General features: G+C 39.0%; 1 protein-coding gene across 8 annotated transcripts in view; it reads right to left on the bottom strand.

The window, feature by feature from the left end:
• AASDH (aminoadipate-semialdehyde dehydrogenase) overlaps positions 1 to 16,291 on the bottom strand; it is a 49,012-nt gene extending 32,721 nt beyond the window's left edge. The window contains exons 1-3 of one of the 8 annotated variants that reach the window (XM_045056343.1): positions 16,270 to 16,291; positions 7,936 to 8,208; positions 6,757 to 6,877 (exon numbers count right to left, since the gene is read on the bottom strand). In XM_045056343.1, coding sequence (XP_044912278.1) covers positions 6,757 to 6,877; positions 7,936 to 8,165 — 351 coding nt within the window. In that variant the 5' untranslated portion in view covers positions 8,166 to 8,208; positions 16,270 to 16,291. The other 7 variants (XM_019829476.3, XM_019829477.2, XM_006931107.4 and 4 more) reach the window with 7 other exon arrangements.
• Between the last annotated feature and the right edge of the window lie 1,836 nt (positions 16,292 to 18,127).

Below are 18,127 nucleotides of genomic sequence, written 5' to 3'. Positions count from 1 at the left end.
TGCGCATGTGCGTGTCTGTATGTGTGTGTGCGCACACACACACTCTCTCAAAAGTAAATAAACTTTAGGGGCGCCTGGGTGGCTCAGTAGGTGAAGCGTACAACTTTGGCTCAGGTCATGATCTCATGGTTCACGAGTTTGAGCCCCACGTCAGGCTCTGTACTCACAGCTCAGAACCTGGAGTCTACTTCAGATTTCTGTGTCTCCCTCTCTCTCTGGCCCTCCCCTACTCACTATCTGTCTCTGTCTCTCAAAAAGAAACATTACAAAAAAAGTAAATAAAAAAAAGGAAATAAAACTTAAAAAAAATAAATGAATTCCATAAAGTTGCAGGATACAAAATTAATATACAGAAACCTGTTGCATTCCTATATACTAGCAAGGAAGTAGCAATTAAGCAATTCCTATATTCTAGCAAGGAAAGAGAAATTAAGAAAATAATTCCATTTACAATTACACCAGAAGTAATAAAATATCTAGAATGAATTTAACCAAGAGGCTAAAAGAGTACTGTGAAAATATAAAAAAAAACACTGATGAAAAAAAGTGAAGACAACACAAACGAACAGATATTTCATGGCCATAGACTGGAAGAATATCGTTAAGATGTCCATATTGTGCAAAGCAATCTAGATTCAATATAATCCCATCAAAATACCAGAAGCATTTTTCACTGAACTAGAACAAACAATCCTAAAATTTGTATGGAACTACAAAAGACCCCAAATAGCCAAAGCAATCTTAAGAAAGAACAGAGGGTGAGGTATCACAATCCCAGTTTCAAAACATAATACAAAGCTGTAGTAATCAAAGCAGTATGGTACTGGCACAGAAACAGACACATAGAACAACAGGACAGAGAGCCCAGAAATAAACCCATGCTTATATGGTCAATTAATCTATGACACAAGAGGCGAGAATATGCAATTAGGAAAAGAGTCTCTTCAATAAATGGTGCTGGGAAAACTGGACAGCTACGTGCAAAAGACTGTAACTGGGCCCCTCTCATATACTACACACAAAAATAAACCCACGGTGTATTAAAGACCTAAATGTGAAACCAAAACCATAAAACTCTTAGAAAAAAACAGACCATAATCTCTTTAACATCAGCCTTAGCAACATTTTTCCAAATATGTCTCCTCAAGCAAGGGAAACAAAAGCAAATTATTGGGACTTCAGCAAAATAAAAAGATTTTGCACAGAGAAGTAAGCCATCAATAAAAGGTGAAAGCCATCAATAAAAGGGCAACCTACTTGGGGCGCCTGGGTGGCGCAGTCGGTTAAGCGTCCGACTTCAGCCAGGTCACGATCTCGCGGTCCGTGAGTTTGAGCCCCGCGTCAGGCTCTGGGCTGATGGCTCGGAGCCTGGAGCCTGTTTCCGATTCTGTGTCTCCCTCTCTCTCTGCCCCTCCCCCGTTCATGCTCTGTCTCTCTCTGTCCCCAAAATAAATAAACGTTGAAAAAAAAAAAATTAAAAAAAAAAAAAAAAAAAAAGGGCAACCTACTAAATGGGAGAAAATACTTCCAAATGATGTATCTGATAAATGGTTAATATCCAAAATATATGAAGAGCTTTTACAATTCAACATCAAAAAAATAATAATAATAAACCAAAACCAAAACAAATAATCCCATTAAAAAAATAGGCAGATGTGGGAATGCAAGCTGGTGCAGCCACTCTGGAAAACAGTATGGAGGTTCCTCAAAAACTAAAAATAGAACTACCCTACGACCCAGCAATTGCACTACCAGGCACTTATCCACGGGATACAGGTGTGCCGTTTCGAAGGGACACATGCACCCCCATGTTTATAGCAGCCCTATCAACAATAGCCAAAATATGGAAAGAGCCCAAATGTCCACCGATGGATGAATAAAGAAGATGTGTATATATACACAATGGAGTATTACTCAGCAATCAAAAAGAATGAAATCTTGCCATTTGCAACTACGTGGATGGAACGGGAGGGTATTATGCTAAGTGAAATTAGAGAAAGACAAAAATCGTATGACTTCACTCATGTAAGGACTTTAAGAGACAAAACATATGAACATAAGGGAATGGAAACAAAAATAATATAAAAACAGGAGGGGGACAAAACAGAAGAGACTCATAAATATGGAGAACAAACTGAGGGTTACTGGAGGGGTTGTGGGAGGGGGGATGGGCTAAATGGGCAAGGGGCATTAAGGAGTCTACTCCTGAAATCATTGTTGCACTATATGCTAACTAATTTGGATGTAAATTAAAACAATTAAAAATAAAATTAAAAAAAAAATATGCAGAGGACCTGAATAGATATTTTCCAAAGACAACATCTAGATGGCCAACAGGCACATGAAAGACATTCAACATCACTAATCAGGGAATGCAAATCAAAAATACGAGATACTACCTCACATTTGTCAAAATGAGTAGAATCAAAAAGACAAGAAATAACAAATATTGGTGAGGATGTAAATTGGTGCAGCCACTGTGGTAAACTGGATGGAGGTTCCTCAAAAACTTAAAATTAGAACTACCATATGAGCGGAGCACCTGGGTGGTTCTCAGTCGGTTAAGCATCTGAATCTTGATCTCAGCTCAGATCATGATCTCACAATTCATGAGATCAAACCCTGAATCGGGTTCTGTGCTGATAGTGCAGAGACTGCTTGGGATTCTCTTTCTCCTTCTCAAGATAAATAAACATTAAAAAAAAAAAAAAAAAAAGGATACCATATGATCCAGTAATTCCACTACTGGGCATTTACCCAAAGAAAATGAAATCATAATACAAGAAGATATATGCATTCCTATGTGCATTGCAGGGCTATTTACAGCAGCCAAGATATGGAAGCAACCAAGGGTCCAATAAATAAATGGATAAAGATGCTGTAATGTACACATACACACACATGAATATTATTCAGCCATAAAAAGGAGATCTTGCCATTTGCAACACAGACTTCAAGGGAATTATGCTAAATGAAACAAGAGAGAGAAATATACCATGATTTCATTTATATGTGTAATCTAAAGAACAAAAACAAAAAACACGAACAGACCCATAAATACAGAGAACAAATGTGGTTGCCATAGGGGGAGAAGGGTGGGTGAAAATGGGTGAAAAGGAGATACAGGCTTCCAGTTATGGAATAAGTTATGGGGATAAAAGGTACAGCATAGGGAATATAGTCAATAACATTGTAATACCATTATATGGCAACAGATGGTAGCTACACTTACAATGAAGATAACATATAAACTTGAACCACTACGTTGTACACTTGAAACTAACATTGGATGCCAACTATACTTCAATTAAAAAAAAGAATTAAACTCATAAAATCTCTCAAGTGACTACAAAGTAATGACCAAATAACATTTGCCTTACTTATTCTGCAGTTCAACAAGTGCTTTTCAAATTCAAAATGTTACATAAGTATTACATTATACAGCTCTTAGTGAATGTACCATAAGAATAAAGGGCTCTAAAAATCTTAAATTCTGTAATCGCAATTATTTTCAATATTCACACATCTGTCTGTAATACTGAAATAATAGGGAATAAAAGGTACAGCATAGGGAATATAGTCAGTGATACCATAATCACACTGTACAGTGAGTTGGTAGCTACACTTGTAGCGACCTTAGCATAATGTATAGAGATGCTCAATCATGATGTTGCACACCTGAAACCAATGTAACATTTTGTATCAACTCTATGCACATTAAAAACAATTTTTAATACTGAAATATAATTAATCAGAACATATTTTACCCAATGTATTTAAATCCTGGCTTTGTTATATAGTGGTTTTGTAAATGGTACCAATTATACTTTGTTGAGCTTTATTGTCATTTAGAAAATGAAGGTAATATTTAGCTGGAAGCTGAGCATTACATAAAAGAGCATAGTTCAAAGTGCCTCACTTTGCAGTGTTTCCTACACCAGGTATTGTTCTAGGTGTTGAGGATATGATCCTAAGTGACAAACTGTTACAAACAAGTTTCCTGTCCTCACAGAGGAAGAGAAGCTGGCTAAAGTGACTGAGGAGATCTGGGAGGAAAACTAGACCAGCCATGGCATCACAAAAGCCTTTAAAATAGTTTCAAAAAAGAGGAAATGTAAAAAATGTACTTGGGACTGACTGAAAAGGGGCACAAGGATTTTGAAATAAGGAAAACATTTATATCATGATTGAAGAGGTGTTTTCATAACTGTTTATATTTGCCCAAACTCATTAAAATGTACACATAAACTAGGTGATTTTTACTCTATGTACATTATACCTCAATAACTCTGATTTCTGAAAGATGTGAAATATTTTTGAAAAAGGTAAGAGAGCTGTTCTAGATGAAAGGATACTAAGGAGGTGTGAGAAAGGGATGTATTATATGATATTTGACTGGATTTTGTACCCCTCCCCCGAAAAAGCTAAAAGGATTTTTTGGAGGCAAATATGGATATCTGAATATGGACTATATTAAAATGTATTGTATCAATGCTGAAAAAGAAAATCATGAGAAAAAACATTTACAATGGTGTACTGTACTGTATTAAAAAAAACAAACAAACAAAACAAAACAAAAAAAACCATCGCATGTAAGTGGACCTGCACAGTTCAAACTATGTTGTCCAAAGGTCAACTATACATTATAAGCAGCTGGAATCAGGTCTTGGGCTTCTTTCACATACTGATGCCCTCCCAAAAAACTTGTCTTTAGTGTATGGTTTCTCAATCTCAACACTACTGACATTTTGCACCAGATAAATCTTTGTAGGTGATCTTGTGCTTTATAGGATTTTTAGCAGCATCTATGGCCCCTACCCACTAGATGCCAGGAGCACCGCACTGTCAGCATAATAAAAAATAACTGTGGACATTGCCAAATGTCTCCTGGGAGGCAAAATGATCTCCAACTGAGAACTACTATTCTAGTGGATGCTGGGTTCAGTAAGTACATCCTGATTGCTCATGTGTCAAGAAGGAACACTTATACCATCATCAAAGTAATGGAACGGGAAGCAAGGGACTTCCTATGGTGTTTTCTATATGCCCAACTCTTTATATAAGCAGTTATAAAGAACACGCAATACTGACAATTCTCAAGTTCAACCACCTCTTTTATAAAACCTTCACCAAGGCTGTCAAGAAAAACGAATGTCACATTCCCATTTTAGCTTTGTTTATTACATCAACAAAGAAATAACCAGGGTCACCTGGGTAGCTCAGCTGGTTAAGTGTCCAACTTTAGCTCAGGTCATAACCTCGCGGTTCATGAGTTCAAGCCCCACAGTGGGCTCTCTGCTATCAGCATGGAGCCTGCTTTGGATCTTCTGTCCCCCTCTTTGCCCCTCTCCAGCTTTCTGGTGTTCTCACAAAAATAAACAAACATTAAAAAAGCAAACAAACAAATAACCAATCTGAGAAAACTTTTGACTATACATTAATGTTTATTTAGAAAATATTCACCAATTATACTTTAGTTGACTCCTTCTAGAGTCTTTATTCTAATACTCGTGATTCTCTAGGAATTCCTCCATGCATCTCAAGCTTTTGATATTTTTCATTATATATTCAGAGATGCACAGACATATAGATACATAAGTGGAACACATTTAAGTTATTCTCAAATACAAATTGGTTCAGCTAGGAAATGGGTAAAAACAGGCTAAACTGAATATATGTTCTATAATGTTCTTTTCTCCTCTTTGGTAAAACAATATTTTATGAAGAAATAATGAAACATGGGCTGGATCTTCCTGAACATGTAATAACCAACTCTTGCCCATAAAGCAATGTCTCCTGGCTAGATATTTGGTTGGCAGTCACTTAAAAATTAAAAAATAAATTTAGGAAGTGCCTGACTGGCTCTGTTGGTTAAGCGTCCAACTCTTGATTTCGGCTCAGGTCATGATCTCACTCGATTGTGAGATCAAGCCCCATGTCAACCTCTGTGCTGGCTGCATAGAGCCTGCTTGGGATTCTCTCTCTCCCTCTCTCTGCCCCTCCCCGGCTTGTGTTCTCAAAATAAATGGGCATTTTAAAAAAATAGACTAGACCTCTCTGGAAAACTCTAAGTGCCAATCTCTTTTTCAAAATCTAAGCCTGGTTGTAGTTCTTTAATGTTGTTGATCACTACAAATTGCTACAAATATACAAAGATATGGTTTTGGGGCACCTGGGTGGCTCAGTCAGTTGAGCATCCAACTCTTGATTTTGGCTCAGGTCATAATCTCAGTCTGTGAGTTCAAGCCCCATGTTGGGGTCTGCACTGACAGCTCAGGCCTGCTTGGGATTCTCTCTCCCTCCCTCTGTACCTGCTTCCCTCTCCCTCTCAAAAATAAATAAAATTTTAAAAAACGTTTCCATTATTATAAAATTTTCCTAGAAACAACTTTGGAAAGAGAAAGGAAATTCAAAATAATGCACAGTAATTATATGTCTAGGGCATATAGCCTTCATGCTATAGGGCAGTGTTTCTCAATAGAATGTAGGAGGTGAATTGTACCTCCAGGAGACATCTGGCCATTTCTGGAGACAATTTTCATTGTCACAACTGGGATGGGGTGGGGTCGAGGCAGTGCTACTGGCATTTAGTGGGTGGAAACCAGGGAGGCTGTTCAAATAACCTATAATGTACAGGATACTCCTCACAATTATCCAACCCAAATGTCTACATTTAGGAAACGTAGAAATGTACACACACACCCTTCAATTGAAAGATAAACACACACACACAAAAATTTAAATACACACACTTACATTAATTTGCTGTTTTTCAACAAGAATATAACTTAGATTACATTTTTTCATAAAATGAGTTGACAACGCTGGTGGTGCATCTGGATCAATAGGAGCATAAGCAGCAGGGACTTGGAGAATTCTAAATAAAGAGTATAGAATAGCATTTCTTCAGCATAGAAGATCTGTTGAAAATCATCTTTAAGTATTTCTATTTCCCTATGTACTTTACCAACGACTATATCAGAAATGCCAATGTTTTTGTTGACACATTGTTGCTTATAGTTATTTCTATTTTGTTTTTAAGGCAGAATATCCACCATTAAATTTTTATCACTTTAAGATCCAAAATCAGTTAGTTGTTTTAACTAAAAGTACTCTGAGGTAAGGGTGCTGGTCTGGCTCAGTCAGTAGAGCACAAGACTCTTGATACTGGGGTTGTGGGAAATCAAACCCCAAACTGGGTGTAGAGATTACTTAAAAATAAAATCTAAAAAAAGTACTTTCAGGTATACTTTGGGGACAATGGATTTTTGCACATAGTAAATTTTCAATAAAATTTTTTCAATGATTGAATGGAAGCCAAATTTTAACTTTTTTTGCTTTACATTTATACATTAATCTACTAACACACATATTATGGGATGAACACCAACTTTTCTACTTCTTTAATAGCTTTTATTTATTGTAGAACCCTAGTACAGAAATCACTATATAAGGATATTCTATAACAACTTAATGATGAACATTTTGCAAATAATAATTAGTGTCCTCAGTCCATAGCTCATTTTTTTATGAACCAACATCCAAAACTTCACTTATTCATTCATTTACTGAATACTTTGAGTACCTAAACTTCAGTCTCAGGAGAAAAAATAGTCATGTTATTTCTGAAATACTTGTTTGCTTTGATATAACAAATTTATGACCATTTTCTTTTGGTAGACAAATGAAGCCCTTATATTTTGGAGATACTTAAATATTCTATTAATGAAAATTTCTTGTCTCCTAAATAAACTCAGATCAATTAAATGATTAAAAATAATTGTTGGGAAATACGAACTTCTTTAGCCTCTCTAAAATTGACCAAGCAACACTATTCTGTATACTATTGTATTTTTATATAAGATACAACATTCTATGTATTAAAGAATTATAAATTAGGTTAGAAAACTAAAACTTCAGTATTAAAATAATTACCCTAAAATCCAAGAGGGTAAGTTAATACCAGGATGGCAGTAGAGACCAACTTCCCGAATTCCTTGAAAGTCACAGTGTAATAGCAGAAAATTTGATAATTCTGAAGCAGCATGAACCACAGACTTATAGGTGTAATAAACTGGAGGCTGGTTGTTACACTCATCAAAACATACAGCTATTTTATCTGAATAAATGGAGGCAGCCCGATGTACCAATTCCTGAAGAGTCATTTCACTGGTTTATTGAAGCCTCATTGGTAGCAGAGAACTCCACCTATATACAGAAATATTATGGGGATAGGGAGTTTTAGGGAACATGGCAGGGTGAAAAAGGGAGAGAGAAACTTCAATACAAATCATTCCTCACAAAAACAACTATATCAAAAACATAATTAATCCCTGAATTTAGGAAGTATCTATGTTGAGAACAAGGAGTTGAAAATTAATCTGATACTATCAACCTAACACTAGGTCTGAGCTGGAAGAAAATTTGGGAGAGGAGTGGTATACACAGATGAGAATGAAACAGGTAGAAATGTAGAATTCTCTCTCAACTTACCACAATGTAAAAAAAATGCATATAAAAAAGTAACCAATAAAACCCACTTTAGGGGTGTCTGGGTGGCTCAGTTAAGTGTCCAACTTCGGCTCAGGTCATAATCTCGTGGTTCATGGGTTCAAGCCCCGTGCTGGACTCTGTGCTGACAGATCAGAGCTGGAGCCTGTTTTGGATTCTGTCTCTCCCTCTCTCTCTGCCCTTCCCCCACTAATGCTCAGTCTATCTCAAGAATAAATAAACATTAAGGAAAAAAAAAACAATTTAAAGCACTACATGCTTAATTTTCTTTTCATTTTTCTTTGGTTTCCATCCCAGATTAAGATAAAGTAGTTAAAATCCTGCAAAATGTCTTTGAAGAGATTAATACAAATAAACTATACTTTTGGAAACTGAACTTAGGTGAAAGCAAAGTCAACCTTTGATAGAAAAAAGGAAAATCTATCTAAATCAATCCAATTTTAGTCCACTGTATATAAACTATGATATTATTTAAGACTTCAGAGGTCACATCAAGTCCCTTTTGTAATTGTTGAATAAGCTCTTTATCCTCTAGTTTTGTTTTTTTTTTTAATGTTTATTTTTGAGAGGGAGCAAGGGAACCCACACGCACACACACATGCACGAGCAGGGGAGGGGCAAAGAAAGAGGGGGACAGAGGATCTAAAGCAGGCTCTGTGCTAACAGCAGAGTCTGATGTGGGGTTGAAACTCATGAACTGGAGATCATGACCTGAGCCAAAGTTGGATGCTTAACTGACTGAGCCACACAGGCACCCCAGAGTAGAAATAGTAATTCATCAAAACAAACCAAACCAAACCAACAAACAAAAAAACCCTTTAGGGATCACTGATTTAAAAGAAACAATTACTAGTATTTCCTTGAAAGGCAAGGTGATTTTCTTCTCTTCTGTGAACTCTTTTCCATATTTCAAAAGCAAATGAGATTTACCCAGTAGCCTATTTTAATTATTCAAGTTTATTTGTTCATATTTATTTGAACTGATTTCATTACTAATTCAAAATAAAATTAACCAGGTTGTCTGAGTGGCTCAATTAGTAAAGCATCTGACTCTTGATTCCAGCTCAGGTCATGATCTCACAGTTCATGGGACTGAGCCCCTTGTAGGGCTCTCTACTGACAATGTGGTTGCTTGGGATTCTCTCCCTCTTAAAATAAACTTTAAAGAAATAAAAATAGAGGAGCCTGGGTGGCTCCGTCAATTAAGCATCTGACTACATCTCAGGTTATGATTTCCTGGTTCGTGAGTTTGAGCCCCATGTTGGGCTCTGTGCTGGCAACTCAGAGCCTGGAACCTGCTTCAGATCCTGTGTCTCCTTCTTTCTCTGTCCCTCCCCGACTTGCACTCTGTTATTCTCTCTCCAAAATAAATAAATAAACAAACAAACAAACAAACAAACAAACAGGTCATGATCTTAACACTCGTGGGTTCAAGCACCACGTTGGGCTCTGTGCTGACAGCTCAAAGCCTGGAGCCTGTTTCCGATTCTGTGTCTCCCTCTCTCTGCCCCTCTCTTGCTCACGCTCTCTTTCTCTACAAAATAAATGTTAAAAAAAATTTTTTTAACAAAAAAAGAAATAAAAAATAAGGGGTGCCTGGGTGGCTCAGTTGGTTAAGCGTCCGACTTCAGCTCAGGTCATGATCTCTCAGTCTGTGAGTTCAAGCCCTGCATCGGGTTCTGTGCTGACAGCTCAGAGCCTGGAGACTGCTTCGGATTCTGTGTCTCCCTCTCTCTCTGTCCCTCCCCTGCTCACGACTCTGTCTCTCTTTCTCTCAAAAAGTAAATAAACATAAAAAAAATTTTTTTAAAGAAATAAAAAATAAAATTAACTTTCACCCATGTCGTTTAATTGATATGAATTAGAGAACAAAAAAGAGCAAAATGAACCAATAACTATTGAGACCCATAAGGCTTGAAAATGCTGATTTCTAAATATAAAGTTTAAAAATAGAAGATCTTTGGTATTTACAGTATTTTTAGTAAGCATTTCTATAAATATTTTCTTTTGTAATATACAAGATTAAAATTTTAAGCTCTTCCTCATACACACAAATTATCATTATATAAAGATGACTGTCCATACTATCCATTAATCATGCCAAATGAGTTTATCCCTGACAAGGTATAGTCAGTACAGAAGGATACCTTCTGCTACTCTCTCCCACTGTGAATAACAAATTGCCTATATTATACTAAGGCATTTTCATAAAAATCTTATGTGTATGTGCCAAAAAATTGCATTTTTCTAATGTTTATTTTTTTGAGAGAGAGAGAGAGAGAGAGAGAGAGAGAGAGAGAGAGAGAGAGCGCGCGCCAGAGAGAAGGAAACACAGAATCTGAAACAGGTTCTGACCTGTCAGCATAGAGCCCGATGCGGGGCTTGAATTTATGAACTGTGAGATCATGACCTAAGCCGAAATCAGATGCTTAACCACCTGAGCCACCCAGGTGTCCCCAAAATTGCATTTTTTAATGCAAAAGCAATTATAGCACTTAATTTTCCATGAGGACATTCTGATTAATTTTTATACTCCAAAATACTTGACTTCAAAGTTAAGGGGCAAGATTATAAAGGTAACTGAAGATACACCATTTTTATGACAAATTACAAGGCTACCACACCTCTCTATACAATTAATAGGTTTTTCTACTTTTAACTGTCAGTTTCCCAGGGGTTGCTACACACTTAAGGCAAAATCTACTCTCCAAGGTTTTCATTTTCATTAACTGAATCATAAAATAAATATCCTCTCCAATAAATAATACTATACTTAAAAAAAAAAAAGAGGGGTATCTGGGTGGCTCACTGAGCATCCTAGTTCTGGTTTTGGCTCAGGTGATGATCTCCCGGTTGGGTTGATGAGTCTGAGCCCCATACTGAGCTCTGAGCTGACAGCCAGGGTCTTGGGATTCTGTCTCCCTTTCTCTTTGCCCCTCCCCTGCTTGCTCTTTCTCTCAAAGAATAAACATTTTTTTAAAAAATAAAAAACAAATACATGAATGAACAAATAAATATAAGAACACTATATACTTTTATACACCCAAACATTTCTGAGCCCTTATAAGAGTGGGGGGGGGGGGAGGGAGAAGTAAGTTTAGCAGATTCACATGTAATGGAACCATGAAGTTAAAGATATTCCCTACTTCATTTACAGCAGTAGATGCTGCTATTTAGTCTTCAAAGGTCTTAAGACTGTCAACAAACTGTCGTGCTCCAGAGGTCTCTCTCTAGGTTATTAGTTATCTTAAAGACAGTTAAATAATCTAGAAACTTCCCCCCTCCCCATCCATGGGCTTCTTAATTTCCATTACACAACTACATTGAATAACAATGTACTTTATAGCTTCCAAACCTAGTAAGGAGGTGGGGCACACTTATTTTCTTCTAAAGAAGGGGCAGAGGGTCCGAGGCTGGACAACTCAGGAAGAGATCACACAGGTCACTTTAGTCTGCACATCAACCTGCCAGATGCCACTGACTCACATCCGAAGCAAAGCAGTGGCCCTGAAGTTCAACAATCTGTGCACAGGCAGCGCCAGGCCTCACCTTACTTCACTTCTCCCACACAAGTCCCCGCTGGACACCACCTCCTGCGAGACTCACTTTGAAGGCCTGGCCTGAGGGTTGGGGCAGAGGTCTGAGCGCAACCTGACCCCCCAACAAGCTGAATGGGAGACCTCACCACACATACGTGAAAGAGCAGCCACACCCAAGCCGTAAAGCCTGCTGGCCGCAATGACCGCTGGGATCTAAGAGGCGCAGGCTGTCGCGTAAATCTTCTGCGTCGCTGTTGCAATGACGTCATCTGGAGCTACCCGGAGCAGGTAGTGTCTCACTGCCCCGCCCCCTCCCGAGAGGGCTGGGCCAACCTGGGAGTAGAGCTGGCAGCCTTTTTGCCTAATGCTGTCAGCTCAGGCACCTGTTTTGGTCGCGCTGGGTTTTGGGCAAGATTTTCAAAGACGTTGGAGCTGACCAGTGTGGAGCTATACCAAGAAACTCGGGCAAAGTACTTTAATTCAGAGACGGTGTCGTCTTTTCCACAAAGTGGAGAGAAAGATATTGCCTAGGGTTGATGTAAAGGAAGATGAAATAGTTGTGAAGTGCAATAGAAAGTGGACTTAATCCGCCTGGGTGGCTCAGTAGGTTAGGCGTCCGACTTCGGTTTAAGTCATGATCTCACGGCTTGTGAGTTTGAGCCCCTCGCGGGGCTCTGTGCTGACAACACAGAGCCTGGAGCCTGCTTTGGATTCTGTGTCTCCCTCTCTGGCTGCCCCTCCCCTGCTCACACTCTGTCTCTCTCAAAAATAAACAAACGTTAAATTAAAAAGAAAAGAAAAAAAGAAAACGCTTAATCCATTCTGTATTGTCTGGAAATCTGCGGTAACGTTTGGGAAGATTGTGACTCCTGCAACGAAGCCTGCAAAGGAGATCCCTGTCATAATTAGGCTGAGACAGACATAATTGGAAGAGACAGGTTTTAAACGATGACTAAAAAACTTTTTCACTAATAGGAGCAATAAATAAAACAGGTCTGAGTGGGAGAGAGTGACCAAAGCTACACGCCTAAATAATAATTGGTTTCCAAGTTATCGTTGGAGACATAAATTATTACAAGTGTCAAAGGCAAGAATGCTATTTTTAAGCTACTCTCTGCAATAGCTGAGTTTGTTGTTGTTGTTTTGGGGTGTGTGTGTGCTGAAGGACTGAGAAAACAGCCCAGCATGGACAACCATACATGAAAAATCATGGGACACCCTGTGTCCTTAAGGGTCAGTGGTAAGAAACTAGCAGTAATCCAAGCAAGGGTTAGCTCCACCTGCTCATTGATACTTTCACCCAGACGGACCACAGGCTACTCAAACTATCATCTTTTTTTTTTTTTTTTTTTTTTTTTTTTTTTAGGAGGAAGGGGGTATTCCCAAACTTGTTTCTGTATTTGAGAATGACACCATCATCCACCCAGCCAGTAAAGAAATCTAGACACCACCACCCCCCCCCCATACCCAATTAGACCCTATGTCTCCAGTCCCTAATCTCAAAGTCTAGCTGCTGTGGTGATGTTAAACAGATTACAGATTCCTGGACCTCTATCCCCAGAGGTTCTGAATTAGTTTTCTACAGAGGGACCTACAATCTGCATTTAAAAATTGTTCTTATCTTCATTTCCACTACTGCTACCTTAGTTCAGGTCTTCTTGGTCAGCTTTTCCCTAAAGCTTTTCCAGTCTTGCTTGGCTCCAACTCTGAATTGCTGCTAGAGTGATGTCGGTTTTATTCATTATCATCTTTCAACTCTGATATTAATGATAGCTTTTTTTGTTTTTCCCCCTGTAGGATATGCTTTTTTCTTCTTTAGTTGACCTCAGACACTATCTTTCATGTTAGAGGCTTCCTGGGGTGTCTGGTAATTGTGACTTATCTGCACATATTTAAAAGTGGGACATTTAAAAGCAATTGGAAACAGAGTCTGTGGGACAAGTTCGTTGAAAATCAAGTTGAGAGAAGGGCTGTGGTGTATGTGGGGGTGGAGGTATGTGTCTCAGAATTGAGTATAAATTTTTTTACTTAATTGTTTCAGGTGCCTGGTATCCTCTAACACAAAAATATTGTTTTACTCTTTCATGAATAAAAGACTTCAGAATTAAGCTGCAGGGGTGATGAGTAGTGGCATAAGGATATAACTCATTCCCTAAATGACCTTCCAATCCTTTTAGTTACCCTTGTCAGCCCTTTTTCCAGAAGCCAACTTCTCAGGTTTTTAAGGGGTTCTGTGATATAAATAGGATTGTTTATTACCTTTGTTCTCTGATTTAGAATTTAGCTTTTTCCAGGGGCTCCTGGGTGGTTCCATTGGTTACATGTCCGATCTTGATTTTGGCTCAGGTCATGATCTCACAGTTTATGGGATAGAGCCCCATGTAGGGCTCCATGCTGACAGCTTGGAGCCTGTTTGGGATGCTTTCTCCACCCCAACCCACATGCACTCTCTCTCTCAAAATATATATAAATTCAACTTTTCCAAATCAGCTGAACCATTTGCTTTTGATTCCAGAATTTTATCTTTTCCTCTAATCCTTAAGAGTTTAGGACTCTTAAATCCCTTTAATATCATTTTCAAAGGGGCTTAAGAGGAAGCAAATGCAGAAGTCGGTGTTCAAGACACCATTTTTAGCTGGTAATCTAGAGTGACCATTCTAAAATATAAACCAGATTAACCATAACATTCTCCTGCTTAAGCCCCCCTTCAGTGGTCCCTCATTGCCTGCAGGAGGACAGTCAGACTCTTTACCAAGGTAAACAAGATGGTTCTCTTTCTAGCCCTGTCAGTGGGCCATTGCTCCCCCCACCCCCTTCCTCATACCTGGTCCTGTAAGCTCCAGCTATGATGAGACCCTAGTAAATCTTCTGAATATACCAAGCCCTTATCAAATTTCCACACCTGTGTTTTGGCTAGGTCTCAGGCTGAAATACCCTTTCCTCTCCCTCTGCCTGTTTGATGCACATTTACTCCTCTTAAGAAAACACAGCTTAAACATCACCTTCTTGATGCCTTTCTTCAAGCCTTGTATTGGAATTTACCTATCCTCCCCCACCATCCCATGAACCCAGCATACTGTTGGGAGGAACACTCTGCCATGGGCCTGAATGTCCTTGCAAATTCTTGCTGGGCATGCCAAAAATACAAGGTATTGATTGCTTTTTATCCAGGTCATTTTTCAGGGTTGTTTGGGGTGACGGATCTTCAGAGCTGAGGTAATGCTTTCCCAAAGAGCAGGCTTGCTTCCATTTCCTATAAAAGCAAATCTCCCAAACTTAGTACTCTTTCCTGTAACACAACCTACTGCATGCGCAGACATCCATCTCTGTCTGACTCCATCACCCCAGTGGGACTTGGGAGGCAGGGGGAACTGATAAATGAAGCTCTGGCCACTGCTTTTGCCTTGAATAATAAATTTCTCTTTGACCCAGGAATCTCATGTCTGCTGCCACAAAACAAAACTGTAACAGGCTAGCATATTAGCTTTTCCCTAGGGTAAAAGCCTTTGGCCCCTTCCCAAATGGGGTCTTATATTTCTCACAGAAGCTAGCAACAGCTGCATTAAGTAGGCTCCATGCCCATGGAACCCAATGCAGTGTTTAAACTCACAACCCTGAGATCGACTCGAGCTGAGATCAAAACTTTGATGCTTAACTGAGCTAAGCCATTCACGCACCCCAACTACATTATTTCTAAGTTTGACTTCTTATACTAGGTAAGTACCTTGAAAACAGAGTTTCAGGGGTTTTTTTTGTTGTTTTTTGTTTTTAAGTAGGTCTCACGCCCAACACAGAGCCCAGCATGGGGCTTTAAGTCACAACACTGATATCAAGAGTCAGATGCTTAACTGACTGAGCCACCCAGCTGCCCCAAGTTTCATGTCTTAGACACCTGTTTCCCCAACTACCTTTTTACTCTTCTCCTGTCCACTATATCAAATGCCTACCCTAGAACCTTGCTGATCCTTTGCACATTTGTTGCTACATTCTAATTTCACTTCTCTTCACCTAATCCCCCACTTATCTCAGTTGTCAATGCCATTTCTTTAAAAAATAATAATTTCAAAAGCGATTTTGACTATCCTTGACCCCACCTTCAATGTGTGGGGTTTCCACCCACCACACAATTAACTCAGAACATCCAGCTGGAAGAAATGCAGAGGACAAGGTACGTGGAAGGGAGCAAGGAGCTATCATGTTCTCCAGGCATACCACTCACCTCATCTCCATGTCGCCAAGAATGAAGCTCTCCAAACCTTGTCCTTCTGGGTTTTTGTAAAGGCTTAATTATGAAGGCACAATTGATTAAATCATTGGCCATTACCTATTGATTTAACCTGTAGCCTCCTCCTCTCCCTGAGAGTCAGGGCAATGGGAATGAATGGTCAACCCTCTAATCATGTATTTAGTTCCCCTGGCAACTATCCCCTATGAGATATGTTCAGAAAGTCACCTCATTAACATCAAATCAGGTGTGTTTGAAAGGAGTTTGTTATGAATACCAAGACACCTTTATTAGAGACAAACCAAACTTTAGAAAATAGCTGGTTGCCTGAGGAGAGGTGGGTAGGTGGGGGTGAAATAGATGAAAAGGATTAAGAGTACACTTATCTTGATGAGCACTGAGTACTACACAGAACTGCTGAATCACTATATTGTACAGCTGAAACTAATACAGCACTATTAACTACACTGGAATTAAAAAAATTTTTTTAGAGGTTTATTGTTGAGACAGAACATGAGTGGGGGAAGGGTGGGGAGAGAGAGAGAGAGAGGAGAGAGAGTGAATCTTAAGCAGGCTCCTAGCTCTGAGCTGTCAGCACTGGGCCTGAAGCAGGGCTCAAACTCATGGACCTCGAGATCATGACCTGCATCCAAGTCGGAGGCCTAATCAACTAAGCCACCCAGGCACCGCTACACTGGAATTTTCCAAAAAGACACTTAATTGCTCTTATCACTTAGGAAATCCTAAGGGCTTTAGGATATCTGTGCTAGAAATAGGACAAAGACCAAATATACATTATAAATCACGTTGTCCTACTACCCTAAAGATAAGCTCCCTGTTGTCTGCTTTGTAGCATCACAACTGGGAGAACAGTGATTTACTGTTAACGGTGCTCAGCTGCCAAGTTGAAGGCGGAGAAAATTAGTGGTTGGGTTCATTCAGGCTTGTTTTGTCAGGTGGCTAGGAAAGAATGGATGGATGAGGGAGGTCATGCTGTTTGCAAAAGGAGTCTATTAAAGTTCTGTAAAGGAACAGAAACAACATTTTATACACACACACACACACACACCATATAAAATATATATAAAAAATACACATTTGAAAAACAGAGACACAGAGATAGATACATGTATTTTAGTTTTTTTTAAAGTTTGTTTATTTTTGAGAGAGAGCACACAAGTGGGGTAGGGGCAGAAAGAGAGAATCCCAAGCAGGCTCCGCACTATCAGTGTGGAACTGACATGGGGCTTGAACTCACAAACTGTGAGATCATGACCTGAGCTGGAGTCACAGGCTCAACCAACTGAACCACCCAGGTGCCCCAATAGATATATTTTAATAAACTGCCCCACACAATTGGAGAGATGACAAATTAGAAATCTGTAGAGCAGGCCAACAGGCTGGCAACTCTAGCAGGGTGTCTATGGCAATTTTAAAAACTCTACAAGAAATTTCCATCTTTGTTCTTAAGGCCTTCAACCGACTGGATGAGGGCCATTCACATTATGGAGAGTAATCTGGTTTACTCAAAGTCTACAGATTTAAATGTTAATCACATCTAAAAAATACCTTCACCACATCCAGACTGGTGTTTGAACAAACACCTAGGCACCAAAGCCTAGCCAAATTAACACAAAATCATCATATCGAAGATATCCATCAGTATGTCAATAGTGAAGTCAAACAAGTAATTTTCAGTGAAGCAAATTCAGAGATTGAGGAAGAGTACAGGGCCCTCCTGTGTGGGCCTCCTTTGTGCAGTGGTTTTCCATTTTGTCACAGTGCAAGGAGTTCAGTGTTATGGTAGATCCTGAGAACTTCCAAAAAGGTTAAAAGCATCAGCTCCTGCCAT

Source organism: Felis catus, chromosome B1 (genome assembly GCF_018350175.1).
Source record: "Felis catus isolate Fca126 chromosome B1, F.catus_Fca126_mat1.0, whole genome shotgun sequence".
NCBI lineage: Eukaryota > Metazoa > Chordata > Mammalia > Carnivora > Felidae > Felis > Felis catus.
The sequence above is the reverse complement of the archived record's forward strand: the minus strand, read 5'-3'. Positions and strand labels throughout refer to the sequence as shown.